The sequence below is a fragment of the Pygocentrus nattereri genome, chromosome 1 (genome assembly GCF_015220715.1).
Source record: "Pygocentrus nattereri isolate fPygNat1 chromosome 1, fPygNat1.pri, whole genome shotgun sequence".
Lineage (NCBI taxonomy): Eukaryota > Metazoa > Chordata > Actinopteri > Characiformes > Serrasalmidae > Pygocentrus > Pygocentrus nattereri.
In genome coordinates this window covers 52382790-52404638 of record NC_051211.1, presented here as the reverse complement: position 1 = coordinate 52404638, position 21849 = coordinate 52382790, and the positions used below count along the sequence as shown (strand labels likewise).

Below are 21849 nucleotides of genomic sequence, written 5' to 3'. Positions count from 1 at the left end.
AGATCGAGTCAGAATCCTTGCTATGAGAGTTGCTATGGGGACCAGCAGTTTGTGCGCCAACCTTCAGGGTTAAAAGGTGAATTAGCAGTTACACATTAACTCCAAAGCTGAATACTATTCACCTTGGGGGGGCAGTCGTGGGCTGGAGGTTAGGGAACTGGCCCCGTAACCAGAAGGTCGCTGGTTCAATCCCCAGTGCTGACAGTCCAAGACTGAGGTGTCCTTGAGCAAGACACCCAACCCCAAACTGCTCCCCAGGCGCTGTGGATAGGGCTGCCCACCGCTCTGGGCAAGTGTGCTCACTGCCCCCTAGTGTGTGTGTGTGTGTGTGTTTCACTTCACAGATTGGTTAAATGCAGAGGTGGAATTTCCCCATTTGTGGGATTAAAAATGTATCACTTGACTGTTAAAACTGTGTCAGCAGAGCTTTAATTTACAACAAAGATTAATTATTTTATTTTTATCCAAAAAAATCGAATGCTGCTGTTGAGCCGCAACGTTGTCGACCCCTGTGTTAGTGTACCAAGCTAAGGTGGTACACCAGCACATCTTGATTAACCTCAGGTAGGATTTACTGACGCCGGCTCTGTGAAACAGAGCAGCATTTCAGCAGTCAAATGGCTATATCTGTGTTGTAGACACGGCGACCCCTGGTTCCTACCACCGCCAGTGTAAAGAAATCCGAGGCAGTATGTTTTTCCACGATGAACCACTTCATCTCAAACCACTCTGAATGACTTCGTTTACATCTCAAACACTGAACTATTCAGATGTTTTGACAAACTGGTAGCATTCCGCTTTAAACACACATCATAGTCATAAGCACACTCTCATACAACACAGTAGCAACGTAACTAATAAGCTCCATTTTTAAATACTAAGCAGAACATTTAAGAAAGATTTAACATTGAAACAGCTTCGTAACCCTTTTAAATGGCCAGAGCCCACCCAAAGTTTTATTACACACTTCGGTAACCTCGGAATAGCTCAGCCAGTTTGCACTGAAGCCCATGTAGTTTGTGAATAATGAGCATTATTATATAATAACCCTGAGATTTCAAGAGGTTAAATGCAACTGTGCAGTATTTTGGCCCCATATGGAAGCAGAGCTGTGGTGCCTACGATCCAGATGTGGGAGGTCATGTATTTAGATAATGTGAGGGAGGTGTGAAGACTGACTCTAAGTAGGTTATGCATGTGAGCTCCTGCAGCATTGTGGGCCTGTCTTGTCTGAAACCGCCTCTAAATTATAAGATCATTACAACATCTGCTGGTGTGAGGGTATGACATTGACAGATGGCCAGGTGTGTGTACACTCTCTCACACACATCCAAGCACAGCATATAGATTACAATGAATGAGTGAGGGCGGAACAAAATGCTTTCAGGACAACTGCCAGAATAATTTTATTCAGTTTAAATTGTCTTTTTAGAAGGCGACAGATTTTAGACATTTATGGATTTGTTTCTGTTTGCACTGTGAGACAACGAAAGGAAAGATCACCAAAAAAGGTGGCAAGTTCAAGTGATTATAATTATTTCTTAATAACAAATTATTCAACTTTTTTTTCATTTTTTTTACATTATTATATTGTATTATATCTTACTATATTATATTATTGCATACTATGTATTACATATATTGCAGATATATGGTATTATATTATTCATGTGGAGAAACAGCTCTTTGCTACAACTTACAGAGAATAGGAACCACTTTATGTCATTAGTCCCTTCACTGACATATGATCAGACTATGAGCAGTGAAGCTGAGTGGAGCGTAAATGGGAGATAGTATTCAGCATTAATTATTCTTCTTAGACTTCTGTTCCATTGCTTTCCATTGTGGTAATCATTCTTACATCACGATCATTCATTCTCACTGCGCATTTAGGTTTCAGATCACACATTTAAAGTCATTTGCGCTTCATCAGTTCATCAGGCATATCATCATCGGTTACCATGCTGTCATCATTATCATCCGCCTATGTAGCTGCACAAAACACAAGAGGTAGACTCAATTCTGAAGTTACAACAGAATGATCATTGTGCTGCAGGTCTGCAGAGCATGTTATGAGTTTATTAGAACAATGGAAAGGTGCATATGAATAACCTACTCTTCAAAAACCACTTTTATTCTATGTTTTTGTCCCACCTCTATCTTGGCTATCTCTTATCCACCTCACTGCCCTGTCAATCATGGCTTGGGACCAAACTCAGCAGCTTTGCGTCCAGATGGGATGGGTGGCAGAACAGGCTTGGCGTTGGAACCTGGGCGACCCGGGGAGGTGGTCAGTGTTGGAGAGACTCGTTCTGGGGCAGAGCGAGGAGCGTCCGGGGTCAGACCTGACTCTGTGTGATCTACAGTCAAAGAATAAAGTTTGCGTGCAGTGAAAGCCTTCTCCCGCAACAGACATGATAAGAGACAAACAGAGAAGCAGTCAACATTTACATTTGCCTTCAGTACCTGTAAATCATAGAAAGCAAAACAAAATAAGCAACTGACCACTGGTAAAATTTTGAGCGGCAGGGTTTAAGCAAGGAGAGGAGGTTTAAGCAATGGAAGCTGCCCCTCCCCTTCAGATAAGCTAATGATAAAGATAGTCAGAGCTGGGCAATATTAGATGCTGAGGTGGACTTGTCATCATGTGCACAAATATTTCCATAAACTAACTCATATGTTCCTCAGTAACGCCTTTCCAATATTTCTTAACCCAGGGGTCGGCAAGCCGCATGCAGCTCTGCCCAATTGTGGCTCGACAGCAGGATTAGATGTTTAGGTAAATATAAAATAATCCTCTTTTACAGTAAAATAAATATCTGCTGATCATTCAACACAGTTTAACAATAAATGGTCTTAAACACTGTAGTTAATGTAGAACTGCTGATTCACCCTTTAACCCTGAAGGTTGGTGCGCAGACTGTTGGTCACATAGCAACACAGACAGCAGTCTCACCCAGCTAGTATTGAATGAAAAGGCAAAGAGAAAGATTTAAGACAAATGATGAATGCACTCACTCCAGCTGGTTTCCTGATATGTTTAATCTGCAGTGAGAAGCTGTCAAACACTAAAAAGCCACGAGGCTGAAGTTGAATTTTCTCGTTCCACCTTAAATGGCACAGCAGTTACATTATGGCACCTCATGCACCATTTAAGGTGGAACGGCAAAATTCAAACAAGAAGCTGCAAATAAGAAGCCTCATATAAAGTCGAATGTTGAGATATTTTACAAGAAACTGTTCTACTTTTTGCGGAAAAGGTTCCTGCCAGAGATGTGAGAAAAGTGGCTACAGCTGAGCTAAAACTTAATGCAGAGCAAAGCAAGTCTGTGTTTTCGTTTATATTATATTTTTTAGTCTATACTAGTACATCAGCACATACTGAGATATATCTACAGCCAAGATGGTAAAAAGAAAATAAAATGTTGTGGCTCCCAAGGTGGTTTGATAGTTGTTGAAAAAATAAAATTGCTCTTCTTAACATTTGGGTTGCCGACCCCGTCTTAGCCTAATACTTCTAACTCATTTACTGCCAATGTCATTCTCACTGCAGACTGGAGGTGTTTTTCCTTTGCCTGGCAGAGGAAGGAATGTTTGGAGATGACTGTAATTGGCTGAGAGGCTTGTCAATCATAATTTTGCGAACAATCAACACTAGAGCCATACCAAATGCATTATAGCTGGCTTTAAATACTTTCTGATAAGGGCTTACAGAGTAACGAATAGTATGTAATCAAAGACTTGTGGTCCTTGCCTTTGGTTGATTCTAGGTTCTGCCCCAACATGGAGATATCCAAGGGATCCACCTTTGGCCCTGCTCCTGCATCCAAGCCATCAGATGGGCTCCCCACAGACAGTGCCCCTGCTGAGCTATGCATGGACAGGCCAGAACTGGCACGAGATTCCTCTGAGCTGAGAACATGAGAAAGAGAGAAAGAAAGAGAGACAGAGAGTGACAGAGAGAGACAGAGGTAAAGAGAGGTATTCATAGTATGCAGACATGCATTAATCTGATTTATCAGAAGCATGTTGGCTCTGCTCCCAACACTCCTCTTAATATAGCTGTCAGGAAAGTATCACTGACAGGAAAATATAGCGGCGAGCCTATATTAGTTCCTTCATGGGTTGCAAATAAAACACATTCATCAATAAAGAATTAACTAAGTAGAGTCCCCAGCCATCCATTAACAGCATGTTAGAGACGCAAGTTTCAGAACTGTTCTGTTATTACAGCGACGGCCCTGGAGTCTGACAGAAACCACTTCGGCTTCAGCGCTTCAGGACTAGATGCAGGATAAGTGCGTCCGCAGGCATCTGGCGTTCCCCCGGCAGAGGGAGAACCAAAAAGCTAACGTTAACACAATTACAGCGTGTGTGTTTATTTTCTTTTCATCAAATAAGCTACAAAATGAGTGACGGTACAGCGGGCTGGTTTGGCGACTCAGAAAGTCTCTCAGGACTCTTCTTAACAGGCTAAATTAGTACACGTTTAAATATCCCGAGGCCATGCATTTCACAGATGTAGTTGTGAGCTCCCTAGCCTATTTATGCCCCGTAAGCAGACACAGAGGAGCAACCTCAAGCACCAATAGCCATAAATCTGCATTTATGTATGCTCAGACACAGCCCCCATATGGCGCACTGGTACGCAAGCACCCTGGAGAGGACAACTCTGACATTTGAGCTACAATGAGGAAAACAGGGAGAGAATGAAAAAGGTGTAATTCCAATTGTGCTGTTTTATTGTGGAAGAAAATGAATGAGAAAGATGTCTGAGTGACTAACGAACGTATGCATTTATGCTTAAAGGAGAATGTACGTGGCACACCGAAGGTTTGGAGGTAAACAGAATGTGTGGTGGCAGTGTCAGAGCTCAGAAGTGGATGGGTCAGGCTGGGGGTGATATACCTGCTGTCCTCAATGCGGTCAGGTAAAGGACGGCCAACGTTGGGGTTCAAGGAGGAAGAGGGGCCAGGCTGGGAATGAGGGGCCAGTAACGATGGAGCTGTGTGGACAGATCTGTAACACACACATGCACACTTTTAATCCAGGTCATTTAACACTGTTGGCAGTAGGACACAAGGCTACTCATGCAAATTCAAACAGAAAGTCAGAGACCACACTTTGTATTTCATCTCCAGTCAAAATGGCCTTTAGGTACGAGTTATTATTATAAAACAAATATTTACCAGTTAATTTAATTACCTAGGAACCTCTAAATACGTATCACATATATTTCATGTGAAGTACAGTTTTTCACATGAGAAATTCATGTGACTTTATTGAAAGAGGAAACTATTCTTTTCAGGAGAGTCACTTTCATTTTTTCAAAGAAATCAGTATTAAAAGTTGGTCGATCATTTTCTGAAGTAATCAAACCCATTCAGTGGTGTTGAGGTCTGGACTCTGGGGTGGTCAGTCCGTTGTCCAGCTTCTTTCTGTGATGTGTCCGTCTCCTTTTCTGAGTGGGGTTCATCTTGAACATCTACACGTCCTTTCAGACCCACAGCGCGGAGTGGTCTTCTCACAGTGGAAGGATGCAGAAACACCTGTGGATGTTTTCAGAGCTGAAGCAGCTTGATCTTCTCATCTCTCTCAGAGACGAAAGCTTTAAGTGCTGTTTACCTGATGGGGATACTTTTGGTGGTCTCCCAGGCCTTGCACGGTTGATGAAAGCCCCTGCAAGGTTCTTATGCGTTCCATTTAGGTGTTCATTCCACTTACTTTCCTTTGAATTTTCCCTTCATTATGCAAATTGATCAACTTATATCTGATCTCAGAAAAATCTCCTGAAAAAGACACTCAAGATGAACCCCTCTAATGGCCAGGACCCACCAGTAAGCCCAAAGCTATATTACACTCTTTGATAGAATATCTCAGTCCATTTGCATTAAAGATGAGCTTTAGTATGTAATACGACTGCGGTTTTAAGGGGTTAAACAAATGAAGGGTGGTCTCTGACTTTTTCACAGTACTGTCAATGCACACAAATACAGACAGATGTGTGATTCTTGAAACAGCAGAGAATCCTGAAACAAAGGCGGAGTCAGCTGGTCCACAACACGGCATAAATTATATTATATTACCTGTAATAAAAAACAGAGAAACAGTCCTGCTCTCAATGGCACCCTCTGCTGGAGGTGTTACACATCATTTTGTCTGCCTTCTTGCCCATTAAAGCACCATATTGCAATAATACTGATATCACAGTGTTTGATACTAAATGTAGATTAGTTGTGTGTTTAAACTATTACTTTATTACTATACAGGAACCTGCAAAGGACAGTACATTTACCTTTTAAAGAGCTGTGTGTATGCCCCAGGACTCTTGCCCATCAGGGCTTCTCGAACCATCTGCTGTTTCCTGTGAATAGAGGCCAGCTCCTAGAGTTCCAGTAACAGGAGCGAGGGTCAAGACTTTAGATTAATTGAACCCTGATTGTAATGTACACAAAGCATCTTCATTAAAGCACAAAAAAATAATATTTGTTAAATATAAACATCACTAGATAACAATCATTCATTCATTTTGTTCACTTTGTTCAATCCTTGACATAAAAACATTAATGATGACAATGAAACTGATGGTGAAAGAGCACCTGGCAAACATGTGCTATGGGTTCAAATACCAACAGTGGTCTATCTCACTCACCGCTGAGGTTTTCTGCGGCGTCAGCCCGGCCTGGACTTTGTTCCAGTAATTCCTGCTGAAGGAGTCTGCGCTGCTGACCTCCACCTTCTCAGCAGCTGGAGGCTCTCCAGACACATCTGAAACAGAGAGAATGCCATATTCACATGCACATGCGAGCAGATGCAGGTGACCCTTCCCCACTCTATCGGCAACTGTGAAAAGGCACAGAAGTGAGCGGGCAGATGTGTTGCTTCTTTGTGATAACATCTGATTCAGGAAACACCGTATAAATTAAGGAGTTTGCTCAAAAACATATTACGTTACACTTTCATGAATTTTCTTTCTTTGTGTATGCTATAAGCTGTTGGGAGCGGGTTTTACACATGAAAGAAATATCAATGCTAAGTGGTTTCTGACAGTGTTATGCAGCAGCCTGTCTCCTCGGTGGAATAAAATGCAGAGAGCATATCACTCCTAGTCTCTCTTCAGGATATTTTAGGAATGATTTTAAAATAATGGTTCTCACTTGTCAGGCATTGCATGATGAGGCCCCTAAAATACATTGCTGAGCTGCTGTCCTCATACAATAACGTGGAGATGCTCAGATGATCTAGTTAGAGCCTTCGATCTGTTCCAAACACAACATAAAATCAAAAGAAGATGGAGTATTGCTTGTGCTGCTCCTTTGGACATTTGACTGCCAGGCTCTGTCCATGTTTTTATACTCTTGCCTTTACTTAATTTTGAGTATATATATCGCTGCTGTGGGATCAAAACCTCATATCTCCAAAAATAAGTCAGTAAAGTAAGTAATTTATTTATACAGTACTTTTCACAGACATACGTCACAAAGTGCTTTACAAAAACAAAAACATACGTTAAACAAAAGACAGACATAAAACAAATACACATAGGATAGAAACCTAATACAGACCAATTATCCAAATGCCTGTTTAAAAAGATAAGTCTTCAGCTGTTTTTTAAAAGAATCAACAGAATCGACAGACCTTAAAAGAGCGGGCAGAGCATTCCGTAATCTAGGTGCTATAACCTCAAATGCTCGATCACCACTTAGATTATTAGGCTTGAGAGAGCGAGCTGATAAATGTGGGTGAAGTAAATCAGCCACATATGCAGGAGCTTGCCCATGCAGTACCCAGTAAATAAGAGTAAGAACTTTAAACTGGGCGGCACGGTGGCGTGGTGGGTAGCGCTGTCGCCTCACAGCGAGGAGGGCCTGGGTTCAATTCCCCGGCCGGGCGACCAGGGTCCTCTCTGTATGGAGTTTGCATGTTCTTCCTGTGTCTGCGTGGGTTTTCTCCGGTTTCCTTCCACAGTCCAAAGACATGCAGTCAGGTCGATTGGACATGCTACATTGCCCCTAGGTGTGAGTGGCTGTCTGTGTCTGTCTGTCTGCCCTGCGATGGACTGGCGACCTGTCCAGGGTGTATCCTGCCTTTCGCCCGAAGACTGCTGGGATAGGCTCCAGCACCCCCTGACGGGACCCTGATGGAGAAGCGGCTTAGAAAATGGATGGATGGTTGGATGGAACTTTAAACTGGATCCTAAACGCAACAAGAAGCCAGTGAAAAGATTTTAGTAAGGGGGTGACGTGGGACCTTCTATTTGACCTTGTAAGTAATCTTGCAGCAGCGTTCTGAATAGCTTGCAAACGACCAAGAGCAAGCATACTCAGCGAAGAAAAGAGAGCATTACAACAGTCTAAACGAGAGGAAATAAAGGCATGTATAAGCATTTCTAACTCTGCATTTGAAACTACCGATCTCAGTTTAAAAAAAAGCAAGACCTGGTAAGCTGCCCAACATTGACCAAATATAACCCCTAAATTATGCAAACTCAAGTGGGAGGCAGAGGAAAGAGTCCCAAGACCTTGTTTGATCATGGGGACAACCTTTTCCAGAGCAACAATCAAAACCTCTGTCATTTCTTATCATTATATCATTATCATTTATCATTATATTTAGCTGTAAGAAATTATTCGCTTTCCAATCCCTGATAGCATTTAAACAGTCTAGAAGCCTGAATAATCTATAAGCCTCAGTGGGTTTAAATGAAATGTAAAGCTGAATATCATCAGCAAATAAATGATAAGCAATATTAAAAATTTTTATAATCTGTCCCAAAGGCAACAAGTATAAGGAGAACAACAGGGGTCCCAGAACTGAACCCTGCAGAACACCGCAACATAGTGGAGAGGAATCGGAGAGCAATTCTCCAATAGTCACAGTAAAACTTTTCTCACTAAGATAAAATGGAAACCAATCTAATGCAGTGCCCGATATGCCAACCCAGTCATGTAACCTCTTAATCACATTATAGCGGTCTACTGTATCAAACGCAGAGCTAAGATCGAGTAGTACTAACACAGAACAATCACCTACATCAGAAGACATTAAAATATCATTTGAAACCCTCAAGAGAGGGTCTCTGTAGAGTGCTGTTTCCGAAACCCAGACTGAAACGTATCATAAATATTATGTCTCTCCAACGCAGCAGTGAGTTGATTTACCACAATTTTTTCTACGATTTTTGAGAAGAATGGGAGTTTAGATATCAGCCAAAAGTTTTTAAGCATAGCAGGGTCTAAATTAGGTTTTTTCACTACTGGCTGAATTGTAGCATGTTTAAAGCAAGAAGGAACACATCCTGTAGACAATGAAGAATTTATAATAGTTAATACTGCAGGACCAATAATTGGTAAAACTAAAAATAAAGAAGATGGTATTACATCCAGAGAGCTAGAAGATGGCTTCAATTCTCTAGTCAAAACCAACAGATCCTCTAAACTAACAGGTTGGAAAGAGTCCAGAACAGTAAGAGATACAGGGGGAACAAGAGATATTGGCTGAACAAGACAAAGGCTGAATACTGGACCTAATAGCCATTTCTTTATCAACAAAGTAAGTAAGAAAATTATTACAGTCATCAACAGAGTAACAAGGTAATATGGAAGGAGGTGGTGAAACAGTGTTATTTATAGTATCAAATAAAATCTTTGGATTTCTCTTTGAAGAAGAAATTAAATTAGCAAAGTAAACAGACCGGACTTCCTTTACTAATGCATTAAAAGTAGACTGAAGATCTATAAGGTATAAACGGTGAACGTCTAGCCCGGTTCCTTTCCATAAACGTTCAGTCTTCCGACACTTCCGTCTCAGACACCGGACATCGTCCGTCATCCACGGAGAAGCATTACAGATAGCCCTTGTCCTGACCTTTAAAGGTGCCACTTTATCCATCAACATAGAGCAGTGCTCATTAAAAGACTGCATTAAGAGCTCATCATCATCATCAGTTTACATTTAGATCACAACAATAATATGCTGAGAACTGACCAACTATACGCTGAGTGATGACACGAGAGATGACATGTTTTTTTAAAGCACAGGGTCAGCAACTACAGAAAGATGGAAATAAATACATTTATGATCACTGATCAAAAGATCCTCGCAGCGAATATGATCGATATCTAATCCCAGAGAAAAAACAAGGTCCAAGGTATGACCACCTGTGTGAGTGGCAACCAAGACAAATGGCTTAAAATTAAACTAAAATAGTAACTTTACAGGAGAAGGAATAAACCTACTTTACTTTTAATGTAAGTCAATGGAACCAGAGTTTTTTCCAAGCCATTCTGGGCCGTTTCTTTTGGTCCATTCTTCATGAAATTTACACGCAACAAAACAGGCATTTTAAAATTATATCACAAACTGAAAACGACAAAAATGTAGATAAGATGTTTTGATCTGACAGCAGCGAAATATATGTATTGTTTTATTTGTAATTTTTTTTTGCCTTGATATTTTGTTTTATGTGCAAATAGATTTTGTATTACTACCTTTATTTTAATACTTTTTTATTACATGGTAAAATTGAAATGTGAATTTATTTTTTAACTAGCTGTAATTCTTTTCAGACCTAAACTGTTATTAATTCACATACAGCACTTTGAAATGAAACTCTTCACATATAAAATAAAGAACTGACCTTGAGCTGAAACTTACCTGGCTGGGTATTGTCAGGTGCAGCTCTGGTGTGCTCTCCTCCTCCTGCCCCCTGCTCCTCCAGGCCCAGGTACTCTTTCACAAGCTGCCCCAGAGCTCTGTAGGCCTCTTCACGGTTGTCTATTAGCAAAGCAGACCAACTTATAATGTTAGTCCCTCATCTCCTAACATAAAGTCATGTTAAGAGACATGAGCCATTCCATTATTATATTATCAAGCCAAGAAATGATGTCCAGGGTGACATTTTAAAAATAAAAATTGACATTTTTTAATTATAAAAGTTTTTTTTTTACTTTTAGATTTGAATGAAAATGAAAAGGTATCTTTCTATCATTCTAAAAATAACTAAAAATAAAAATAACTTAAGGGCAGATCATATGTACTAGATGGCTGCATTAATCAAAAACAAACAAATTATCATAATAAAGTTCTAGAATTGTGGAATTTAAAGACAGAACTATACATTCAGATAAATAAAAGAGTAAACATATGTGCTCAGTAAAGGCAACACCAATGCACAGTACTATGCAAAAGTCAAAGACAAACCTTCATGTATTTAATTTCCAGTCAAAATGGTCAAATAAGCACAATTCATACATTTTACGGGAGATATTTCTGAAGAGTTTGGATAAACCATTTGCATAAGAAAGGACAAAAGGAAAACAGGAGCTCAAAAATGATTAAAAGCTACAGAGAAAATGGGGCTCCTAGCAACCATGCAAGGCCTTGCAGATACCAAAACTGCCCCCATCAGATAAACAGCACTTAAAGCTTTGATCTCTGAGAGAGAGGAGAAGATCAAGCTGCTTCAGATCTGAAAACATCCACAGGTGTTTCTGTCCATCCTTCCACTGTGACACCCACTCAGCGCTGTGGGTCTGAAAGGACGTGTCACTGATCAAGAAGAACCTCACTGAGAAATGGAGACGGATACATCAAAGAAAGAAGCTGGACAATGGACTGACCACCCCAGAGTCCAGACCTCAACACCACTGAATGTGTTTGGGATTACTTGGACTGCAAGAATGCAAGCAACCAGTAAGACTGAACTTTGGAGCTGTGGAAAAACTGAAAGTGAGTCTCCTGAAAAGAACGAAAGGTGTAATAAAGGCAGATAGTTAAAACGATAAATACTGAAAAAACAATTATTATATTTATATTTAGCTTTTTTTTTTTTTTTTTTACTAAAAATGAATAACTTGTACTTAATGGTTGTTTTGACTGGAAATTCAATAAATGAAAGCCGGTCTCTGACCTTTGTACATTTCACTTGATCAAGATTCGTACCGCTGGAGATCACACTGTCGAAGAAGCCAGGCCGCTCTTTGTTGATTTTGACATAGAGGTTAATTCGTGACACTGCTGTGTCTATCTGGCCGTTACTGTAGAGGCCTCTGGCCTTCATGCGTGAAATATACTCTTTAGTGCTGGTAGGGATCAGCAACACGTATCTGGGCTCAAAGTATGAGTTTTTCAGACTAAACACGCCCTGTGGACAAAAACCAGACACCAAAAATTCACATATACACACATTAGGCAGGTAAAAAGTCCTAATCCTCTTTTCCATGGTTTGTTGAAGCTTATTTGACACATCACTGTGAGAAAAAACACTGTTCTTGTATGTAAATTAGTCTGAAAGCAAGACGGGTAACAGAATAAATCAGCCTATTTAGTTCAGCACTTTTTCCACTAGTCTTTTTTTTTTTTGCAGTGCAGACTTCACTAAAGCCAGGTTTACACTGTGCAATATTAGAAATCTTATTCTTTGGTGACTCACACTGTACTTGAATCGCCCAAAGCCTGTGATTTATATACTCACACCGCACATGAAATGTAGCCACTACAGACGCTCTGTCTACAGACAGTTTCCAATAATGCTGTTTAATTCAAAACAGCACACTGAGTCCCAAGCCAAACACTGGCTGAATCTCAAATGGCTCCCTGCTCCCTACATAGTGCATCACAATGTGTCTATTAAATAGCTTTCTGGGATTCAGCCAGGATTCAGAAGGCAGAAGCTAGTGCACTACAAAGGAAGGAGGGGGTCATTTGAGACACAGCCACTGAGAAACCGCTACAGCAGATTTGTTAACTTGTGCCACACTGTGCACTGAAGCTGAACAGTCTATAGACAGAAGATAAAAAAAAAAAATCACCGTATTTATTTATACCTCGCAATTCAGCTCAGTTGAACGGAGCGGAGTCGGCATACACGGACGCTGGTGCCGCAAATGTGGTCTTTTTGTCTCTGTGTGGGAGCCGTGGTTGTGACTGTGTGTGGTTTTGGGTGCAACTCTGAGAAACCGGTTCGTGAGGCTGCTCAGACTGTGAAACAAGTGACCAAATCCGGTTAAAAAACGGGCTAAAATTGCACAGTGTATGTGTGTCTGGCTTAACAATGAGAATGTCAAATTTAACCTTGTATTTCTATACAAAAAAAAACCATTCTGTTGTTGCACTACTCAGAACTGCTGTCCAGATTATTGGGCTGTAAAAAATCTTAACATTTCCTTTATACTGCACCTCCAGTTCCATATGAATACAGCAAGCAAGGCCCTCTCGAGCCGCACTTTCTATGGCCTCCCGAGACAGACCATACCAATGGCCTCCATACTGCATCGTCTGGACAAAGCAACCCTAAGAGACGGAGAGAGAGTGAGACTCGAAGACAGATCATGCTGCACTCTTAAGTATGGAACCTGCTTGTCACGGAGCATCACTGGAGAAAGTTATAGGTCACATACATCTCCTAAATGGACTTTGTCTTAGATGTTCCTCCTGTTTAGCGCTCCCAGGCGCAATGCAAACCTTCAAGCACTTGACTGGTAGCTCTTCACACAACTTCACACAGCTGCCTCTTGACTTAGTGTCCACCAGCACCTGGGTCTATTTAACCTGTGCAGTGCCATTTATCAAACACGGTGACCCTGAAGCCTTTTCATCGTCTTATTTTTTTCTACGACAGAAAACAGCCACGCTCTGAGAAACTTACTCCATAAAGATCGCTCTAAGAGCGTCTCTGAGAGAGACCGCATTAAAATACAATAGTGTTTTATACTAAAACTAAGTCAAAAACGTGGCTGAACGGCTGAATACACTGTGCTAAATGTATTCAGTGTCATATTCTGTTAATATATATAAAATGACACATAACAGTCACGTCACATTTAGAATACATCTTGATAAAGGACATGGGGGAAACAACTGCTGTTGTAATATTGACTAAATTCACACTTTTGCACACTGATATTGGTTGGTCATTTTCTTCACATCATTTTTCCTGTTAACCCCTTACCAAGCCATGGTCCAGCTGGCAGGCCCACAGCTTTATTACATACTTCTATAAGCCAAGAAAAGCTCCATTAGTTTGCACTGAAGTCCCTGTAGTTAGTGAATAATAAGCCTTAGTATGTAATAAACCTGGAATGTTAAGGGGTTAACCTCTTAAAATCCCAGGCTTATTACACACCAAATCTTCTTATTTAGGACCTACAAGGACTTCAGTGGAAACCAATGAGCTTCTCTTAGGTCACAGAAGGGTGAAGGGCTAATATGTTTCAGGAAAAGTTCCTGAATTCTCTTTTTTTATTGTTTTAATCAACTTTAATGACTCTCACAAAAGCTACGTCGACATGTCGTTTGTGTTTTTACGAGCTTTCAGAAGCGAAGCATAACGGAAATGCAAGTCTACATTGAAGCTGCTGCCAGCAAAAGTCACAAAAGCAAAGCAGACCCTTTAGCACCTGACAGCTAATCAGAGCAAATGATCTTTGTGATGGGCTCGTTCTGCCGGTTAGTTTGTTGTGGTTCATGCATGTGATGTTATTGATTAGGACGTGTGCATACGGGTCATTTCAGGACACAGATTACTTCACATTAATGCCTGATCTGAGTCACTTACCTAGGTTTAAACCACTGAGTTCATTCATAATTGAACAATATGGCTTGTAATGTTACCATAGCCTAAATGTGTTTAATTGCATTGCATATGAACATACTGTCCCACTTTTTAAAAACTAAAATAAATTAATAAACATTTTCTATAAACAATTTGACATATCCTAATACAAAAAATAGCGAATTTGAATATCAAGTGGCTAACTGCACGATTTTCACTTACTGACATGTAGCATCGTGGCATGAAACACAAGGACGAGTATGTGAGTGGTGTGGAGTCAAGTGGGGAGTGAAGCATCATGATTTTACTCAAATTTTGCTCCAGTCCTTGTTTTTCACTCTGACTCTGCATAACATGAGTGATGTGGCGTTTGCACTACTGTACAGATGTAATCTGGAAAATCTCACCGATCGCAACAAACTTCTACAGATATTAGTCAAGATCGTGGTAACCTCTTACCACGGTGGGACCACCGGTGGTTCCAAACCGCACTTCGTCATGCTCTTAATATTGTTCATATTTCATGAGCTCCGTTCAGAAGCTGGGCGTCGTGTGAGGCTGTAGCTCTTCTCTCCAGTCTAATAGACGGTGATGTCATTTTAAACCCTTATAATAAAAGAAGCTGAACTTTGTTTTTCTACTGAAAGTCGAGCCGTTTTTCCCCAAATCTGGGCTATAAACTATAAACAGACGGCGTCTCTTCAGTGATCTGCTCTGGAAACATCACTTTTAGAAAACAACACAAAGAACACATTTAAACCCTATACATAACTATTTATGTCAGTATTCTTAAGATCATTGTACTGATATCAGGTTAAATATGCCTGGAAACCACCCCCTCTTCCCTCCATGGCATAGATAAGATGATTGATGCGATTATGTGTAGGGTTTAAATGTTTAGTGCTGTAAATATGTTCAATGTTTTTACTTATGTCAGTACAATGCCATTTATTTCATAAAACATCTTATGTCAGGTTGCGAGAACCGACATAAGCACTTAATAAATGTTCAAGTAGTGCTTCATAAACACATTATTCAGTGCTTATGAATGCGTCATAAAGCCCTTATGTAGGTGGCCTTCAAATAAAGTGTTACCAACTATTAGTTAATACTGCTTTTCAGTCATTATGTATAACTGCAATAGTATATTAGTACAGCAGTTACAACTGCCTGTTGATCCTGTGCATTACTTGCTTTAACAGGCCCTGGCCTAAGCTTAGTTCAGGTGAGTTTGCTGATTGGAAATCTGGCTGGTTGTGAGTGTTACTGATGGATCTGGGTGCACATCTGTGGCTGTGCGATATGGGGCCAGGCTGGATCATAATCCTCACCTGAAACTCCTCCTTTGATGCTTGCAGCATACGCTTATAATCACACTTCAAAAGGCTTCCGCTCTAAATCAACCCACGACCTCTATTTATCAAACCCACTGGACTTACAAAACCATCCTACAAAGAGGAATGTGAGCAAAGCTTAAAAGCACCAGAGAGCTGTAGTAACAGATCATGAGAAACATTCTTTCCTCTCATTTCAAATATCTGGCCAGTCATCGAATTTGCAGCAACTAAATTTACAGCATTTGGCTGACGCTCTTATCCAGAGCGACTTACAATTTGATCATTTTATACAGGGAGGTGAAGGCGGTGTTAGGAGTCTTGCCCTAGGACTCTTATTGGCATGGTGTTTGGTTGCTTACCCAGGTGGGGCAGGCCTTCAAAGATTCCTTAAAACCACATGATTACATAAGAACGTTACCAAAAGTAAAACAAGGAGCAACAGAACGATGTAGTTATCTACTCTTTCAGCTGTTCCCACAAGAAGACCATGTACAAATAACAGTTTAAGACACTAAATTTCCATTTTTGTGTTATTGTTATTGTGTTATGAGATCTCTAGGGAAATTATGCTGTCTGGAACACATTAAAAAAGCTGAAATATGAGTGTGCGTTAGCCCTTTGAACCTTGGGCTCTGCTTCCTTTCAGCAGAGTGGCCCTGGTTATGTAACTGACAATCATCGAGATCATTTTGCTGAAACCGGTCAGTCACTATCAGTCAACACAAGTACAGTCACAGAACCAAACAAAACAGTTTCTGAAATACTCAGACCAGCCCGTCTGGCACCAACAACAACGCCACGTTCAAAGCCACTAAAATCCCCTTTCTTCCCCGTTCTGATGCTCGGTCTGCACTTCAGCAAGTTGTCTTGACCACCTCTACACGCCTAAATGCACTGAGTTGCGGCTGTGTGATTGGCTGATTATCTATTTGTGTTAACATGCAACTGTACCTAATAAAGTGGCCAGTGAGTGTATATTGCTGCTGTCAAAACAAAACCTTGTATCTCCTTTTTTGACATTTTTCAGTTTTTGACATCAATTGAATATGCATGTTGGTCTTTACATTGTACCAAAAGAAATGGCCTAAAATTATTTGGAAAGACATCTGGTCCCATTGACTTACATTAAAAGTAAAGTATGTTTTTCCCCCTCCTGTAAAGTTACAATTTTGGAGATTTAAGTTTAGGCTCTATTCCAACAGCAACGAAATAGACACACACACACACACACACACACACACACACACACACACACACACACACACACACACATACACATATAGTTCAAATATAGTTAATGTGCGTACTATTTTACTGTGATCTAACTTTAAGGAGCACTATTTTGGGAATTCAGTGTTTTTTCAACTTACTGTACCCTTTCAACTGACTTTGGTCATAAATAGTAATTCTGTTTGCTTATCGATAGGTTGACCAACTAGTGTATAGATATCATTCAGTAAGTAATTGAGTAATAACAATATAGTAATTCTGAGACACACCATTCGAATCATGTTCTGAAACTCTTCTTCCAGGACAAAGTGGTAGTCACAGCCATCTTCCTCCCCAAAATAAGGCCCTCTGGTGGTGTGGCAAGCACTAAAAATTAAATAATTAAGAAAGAACAGACACATAAATGCAGACTTCCAGTCACATGAGGCTTTCTACTTGGGATGAATGAGCAATTTTAACTATATCTACATTGGGCAGTCATGGGCTGGAGGTTAGGGATCTGGCCCTGTGACCAGAAGGTTGCCGGTTCGATCCCCAGGGCTGACAGTCCATGACTGAGGTGTTCTTGAGCAAGACACCTAACCCTCAACTGCTCCCCGGGCGCCGTGGATAGGGCTGCCCACTGCTCTCGGCAAGTGTGCTCACTGCCCCCTAGTGTGTGTGTTCACTAGTGTGTATGTGGTGTTTCACTTCACGGATGGGTTAAATGCGGAGGTGGAATTTCCCCGGCTGTGGGATCAAAAAAGTATCACTTAATTATGAACAAGTTTTAAGTGGGAAGGTTTAACCTACACGTGAACTGCTTGTAGATAAGTTAGACTAATCAGAAGCAACCAAATGCCCAAGTTCTGTGACATCACAACCACAACAAGCCACTGTATGTTGGTGGTGTCGGTCAAATAAAAGCATGGAAATCAATTTATTTTTTAAAAAAAATCACAATCAAAATTGCAGTCGCAATACAGGTCAGAAAAACTGCAATTAGATATTTCACCCAAATCGTTCAGCCCTACTTTCTACATTCAACAAGTAAGAGCTACATCATCCGGACTCTGGTGTATAGGAACACATGGAGATTTCCATCATGATCTATAATGAGCTGAGAGAAATGTTATCTGCAGAAGAGGAGGAGGTGTAATTCTCTACTGCAAGTCATAACACTGTATATTTGCGTGACAGACATGTTTTAGTGGTACTTCAACATGTTTTCCATTTCAGTCTGACAATCATGAATATGCAGATATAAAGTATTCAAAGACAAGCACTCACCCATAGGCAAAATAATCACTGAACTCCTGGCACAGCTTATGGGCCAGCTCCCTCTTTCCACATGCCTGAGGCCCTGTGAGGATGAGCATGGGGTATGGAGCATCCAGACTGGGCAGGGTGCTAGATGTTAAACAGATGGAAAACTGAACTGAACATTGATTTCAATTTGAGTAAAAGGTCTTAAAAGACAACCATAATTCATCTGTCCCACATTCATAAACTTGGCTTAGTTAATGCGTAATGGCACAGTGTAAACAAAATAATATGCACTGTGCAAAAAGTGAGAGCAAAACGTTTACGATTTAACAGTTTAAATAACTATACATAACATTAAGCTGTTCAATGTGGGTGTAGGTGTAGCCAAACTGAATGTCTTTAACTGACATATTAAAAAAATAACAAAACAAAACATTATTTATGTAATATGCCTAAATTACAATTACAGTTAATATCACAATAGCTGGGGGACACGGCCCTTTTGGTTGAGATGCAATACCTTGAAGCAAATAAACAACCACGAAAAATTAGAAAGCTGTAGGCCGAAAAGTAATGACTGGCCTATAAAACTAATTCAGCCATTCATACCTGTCAAAGATGACCTGTGGCTGCATGTGCTGGTACACCACGTGAGTCATGTGATCTCGGGCTGCCCCCACTTCAAGGGGTGGATCGAATTTGTTTACAGCAGAAACCTGAAAACAACATTACCACAGAGGCAGTAAAATCTATGAGTCACATAAATAATATGCAAACACATTCACATTCATCCCTGTATCATTCATAAGACCATTATTACACATGATATCAGTAAAAATGTGTTTAAAACAAACTAAAAAAAAGCAAATGGACTAGTATAAACAGTCATGTCACTAATAAAAAGTACAACAGAATGGGTTTCAGACTATATAATCATGGACTGACACGATTTACCTTTTCCTCAGCAGTCACAGCCTGTTCATCCAAATGAGTAAGGCGATGAAGGAGGAAGATCACCGCCAGTCTGTAGTCAGGCTGTTCCTGCAGTAGAGAATTAAAGCTGCTAGTGTGAGTTATTTATTCAAAAGGAGAATTTCGCAGACATGCAGGACTGTGCAAAAGCCTTAGGCACCCTAGCAAGTTTAAAATCATTTATATATATATTTTTTTTTTAAAGGTAGTGGTTGTTTAGTTGAACACAGATTTGGTTACCAACTTCTCGTCCCTGCTGTCATCTCTTGGTTTGAATCCAAATTCCATCATGAGCACACCTGATTACCTTTACTGTTTAAATGGTCAGGGTTCAACAGCAGGCCCAAAGCTTTATTACACACTTCTATAACCTAATAATAGCTCAGCCAGTGTGCGCTAAAGCCCCTGTGGTTACTGAATACTAAGCCTCAGTATGTAATAAAAAGTAAAGTAAAGTGATACTTTTTTGATCCCACAACTGGGGAAATTTCACCTCCGCATTTAACCCATCCGTGAAGTGAAACACCACATACACACTAGTGAATACACACACTAGGGGGCAGTGAGCACACCGGAGCGGTGGGCAGCCCTATCCACAGCGCCCGGGGAGCAGTTGGGGGTTAGGTGTCTTGCTCAAGGACACCTCAGTCATGGACTGTCGGCCCTGGGGATCGAACCGGCGACCTTCCGGTCACAGGGCCAGATCCCTAACCTCCAGCCCACGAATGCCCCTAACAAACCTGGGATTTTAAGGGATTAAAGAAGGACTGAAGACCAAAAACCACGTACTGGATGATAATTAATACTGGGGTTCCTCAAGGAGAGGTTTGGAAATGGTTACACAAAGACAGACACATACATCAAATGACTGCCTTCTGCGTTAATGCTATTAATGGCTCATCTAGCTATTCTTGTGTATTCTAATATTACTGTTTTCTGAATAAATAAATGCGTAGTGCCCAAATGAATACATTTAAAATGAATTTTAAACACAATTTTCTCAGGTGCTAGAAACTTTTGCACAATGCACAGTACAAAAATGTGAAGCACGTTCTTTACATTTTTCTAAATTCATAAAACATGTTAAAGGTTCAAAAAGCAATCAAGTTACTGTTTCAAAAAGTCTTTAGGATTAAATAAGATCTCTTTAAAATCATTTTCCAAACAGTTTACTGTTCTTGATCTCTTTTTGTACTGACAAGCCTTACTCCTCCATTCAGAAAGGACTGTTGTAGGCTCTTGGTTCTTGTCATGGTGAGACTGTAAGGCATGTGTTTGTTAAGTCTGGTGTCTAAGATGGAATCTGGGTGTTGTTTTGGACCTAAATTACACATCCACTGCCTGATCTGACCATTTTATAGATGGGCAGATAGGCAGATCTTACCTGCACTGGGCTTCTCTTGAGATTTAGCTCTCTCAGTAACGGAAGGTCATGCACATAAGTGGCCTCCTTGATCTCCCTAATCTAAGCATGACACAGAAGAAAAACATGAGACAGAAGCAAAAATGGCCATTAAATCAAGAAGAAACGGCTGGTTACAGAAATACAGCCTTACTAGATTACTCTCAAGATTGATGCTTCCAAGAAAATGGAGGTTCTGAAGACCAGAGAGACTTTGGATTCTGTTAGAGGACAAGTCCAGAACCTGCAGGGTCCGGAGGGTATGCAAATTCTCGATCTTCTTTATCAGGTTCCCCCTCTGCACACAGAAATGACAACCTAAAATCAGGAACTGACATAAAACCAGTTTTATAACATAAATTGTGACAATAACATCAATAACATTTATCAAAACCATGCCACTGACCGAACGAATCTGTTTATACTGTGTCAAAATTTCCTGATGAAAAATGACTTAAAATCTTGTTACATTGACTTACAATCAAAATGAAGAACATTTTATTCTTTATCCTGTATACTCTTTTGGAGATGCAAGGTTTTCTGATAGATGATATGCATCAGTTGTGCTTTTCACTAATCAAGTAATGACTAACAAAGACAAGACGTATAGTGGCCCCATATGGACCTAATATAGGCATGGAAATATAGTCAAGATAGTGAAACTCAACATTGCCCAAGCTCCTTATTATACAGCTGTCTGCAAAAGTTTGGGCTCCGCTGCAAAAGACATGTTTTGTTCATTTAGCAAGTGAAAATAAGTTAGTACACCCACTATACTTCTACACAATTACTGTTCATTTGCTTTAATGTAATTGTTAATTTAATGTACTTGGGGGAAAAAAAAGAACTGTGGTCTGGGCAAAAGTTACAGCGCATTTTATGTTTCATTGTCTTTTTCCAAATATGTTGAACTCAAATAAACATAAATTGTGTGAATAAACAGAAACTTGTAGAAATATGCCATATATATATATATATATATATATATATATATATATGGGGTGATTCAAAAAGGTTAATCCGATTCAAAATGATTTATTTCACTTGTAAATCACTACAGATCAGTGCAGTGAACTGTAAATGGTTTAAATGAGCATAAAGTTTATTAT

General features: G+C 40.2%; 1 protein-coding gene across 4 annotated transcripts in view; it reads right to left on the bottom strand.

Annotated features, from left to right (window-relative positions):
- Window positions 1-1381: 1381 nt before the first annotated feature.
- The window catches only part of lrguk (leucine-rich repeats and guanylate kinase domain containing), a 35024-nt gene continuing 14556 nt past the window's right edge, over window positions 1382-21849 (bottom strand). For all 4 annotated transcript variants that reach the window (XM_037544977.1, XM_017711289.2, XM_017711290.2 and 1 more), the window contains 14 exons: window positions 20895-21038; window positions 20723-20803; window positions 19321-19407; window positions 18976-19082; window positions 18391-18510; window positions 17391-17487; window positions 13180-13293; window positions 11944-12145; window positions 10657-10776; window positions 6653-6768; window positions 6296-6384; window positions 4909-5019; window positions 3755-3912; window positions 1382-2360 (listed from right to left, as the gene is read on the bottom strand). In XM_037544977.1, the coding sequence (XP_037400874.1) occupies window positions 2197-2360; window positions 3755-3912; window positions 4909-5019; window positions 6296-6384; window positions 6653-6768; window positions 10657-10776; window positions 11944-12145; window positions 13180-13293; window positions 17391-17487; window positions 18391-18510; window positions 18976-19082; window positions 19321-19407; window positions 20723-20803; window positions 20895-21038 (1710 nt within the window). In that variant the 3' untranslated portion in view covers window positions 1382-2196. The remainder of the gene's footprint in view (window positions 2361-3754; window positions 3913-4908; window positions 5020-6295; window positions 6385-6652; window positions 6769-10656; window positions 10777-11943; window positions 12146-13179; window positions 13294-17390; window positions 17488-18390; window positions 18511-18975; window positions 19083-19320; window positions 19408-20722; window positions 20804-20894; window positions 21039-21849) is intronic.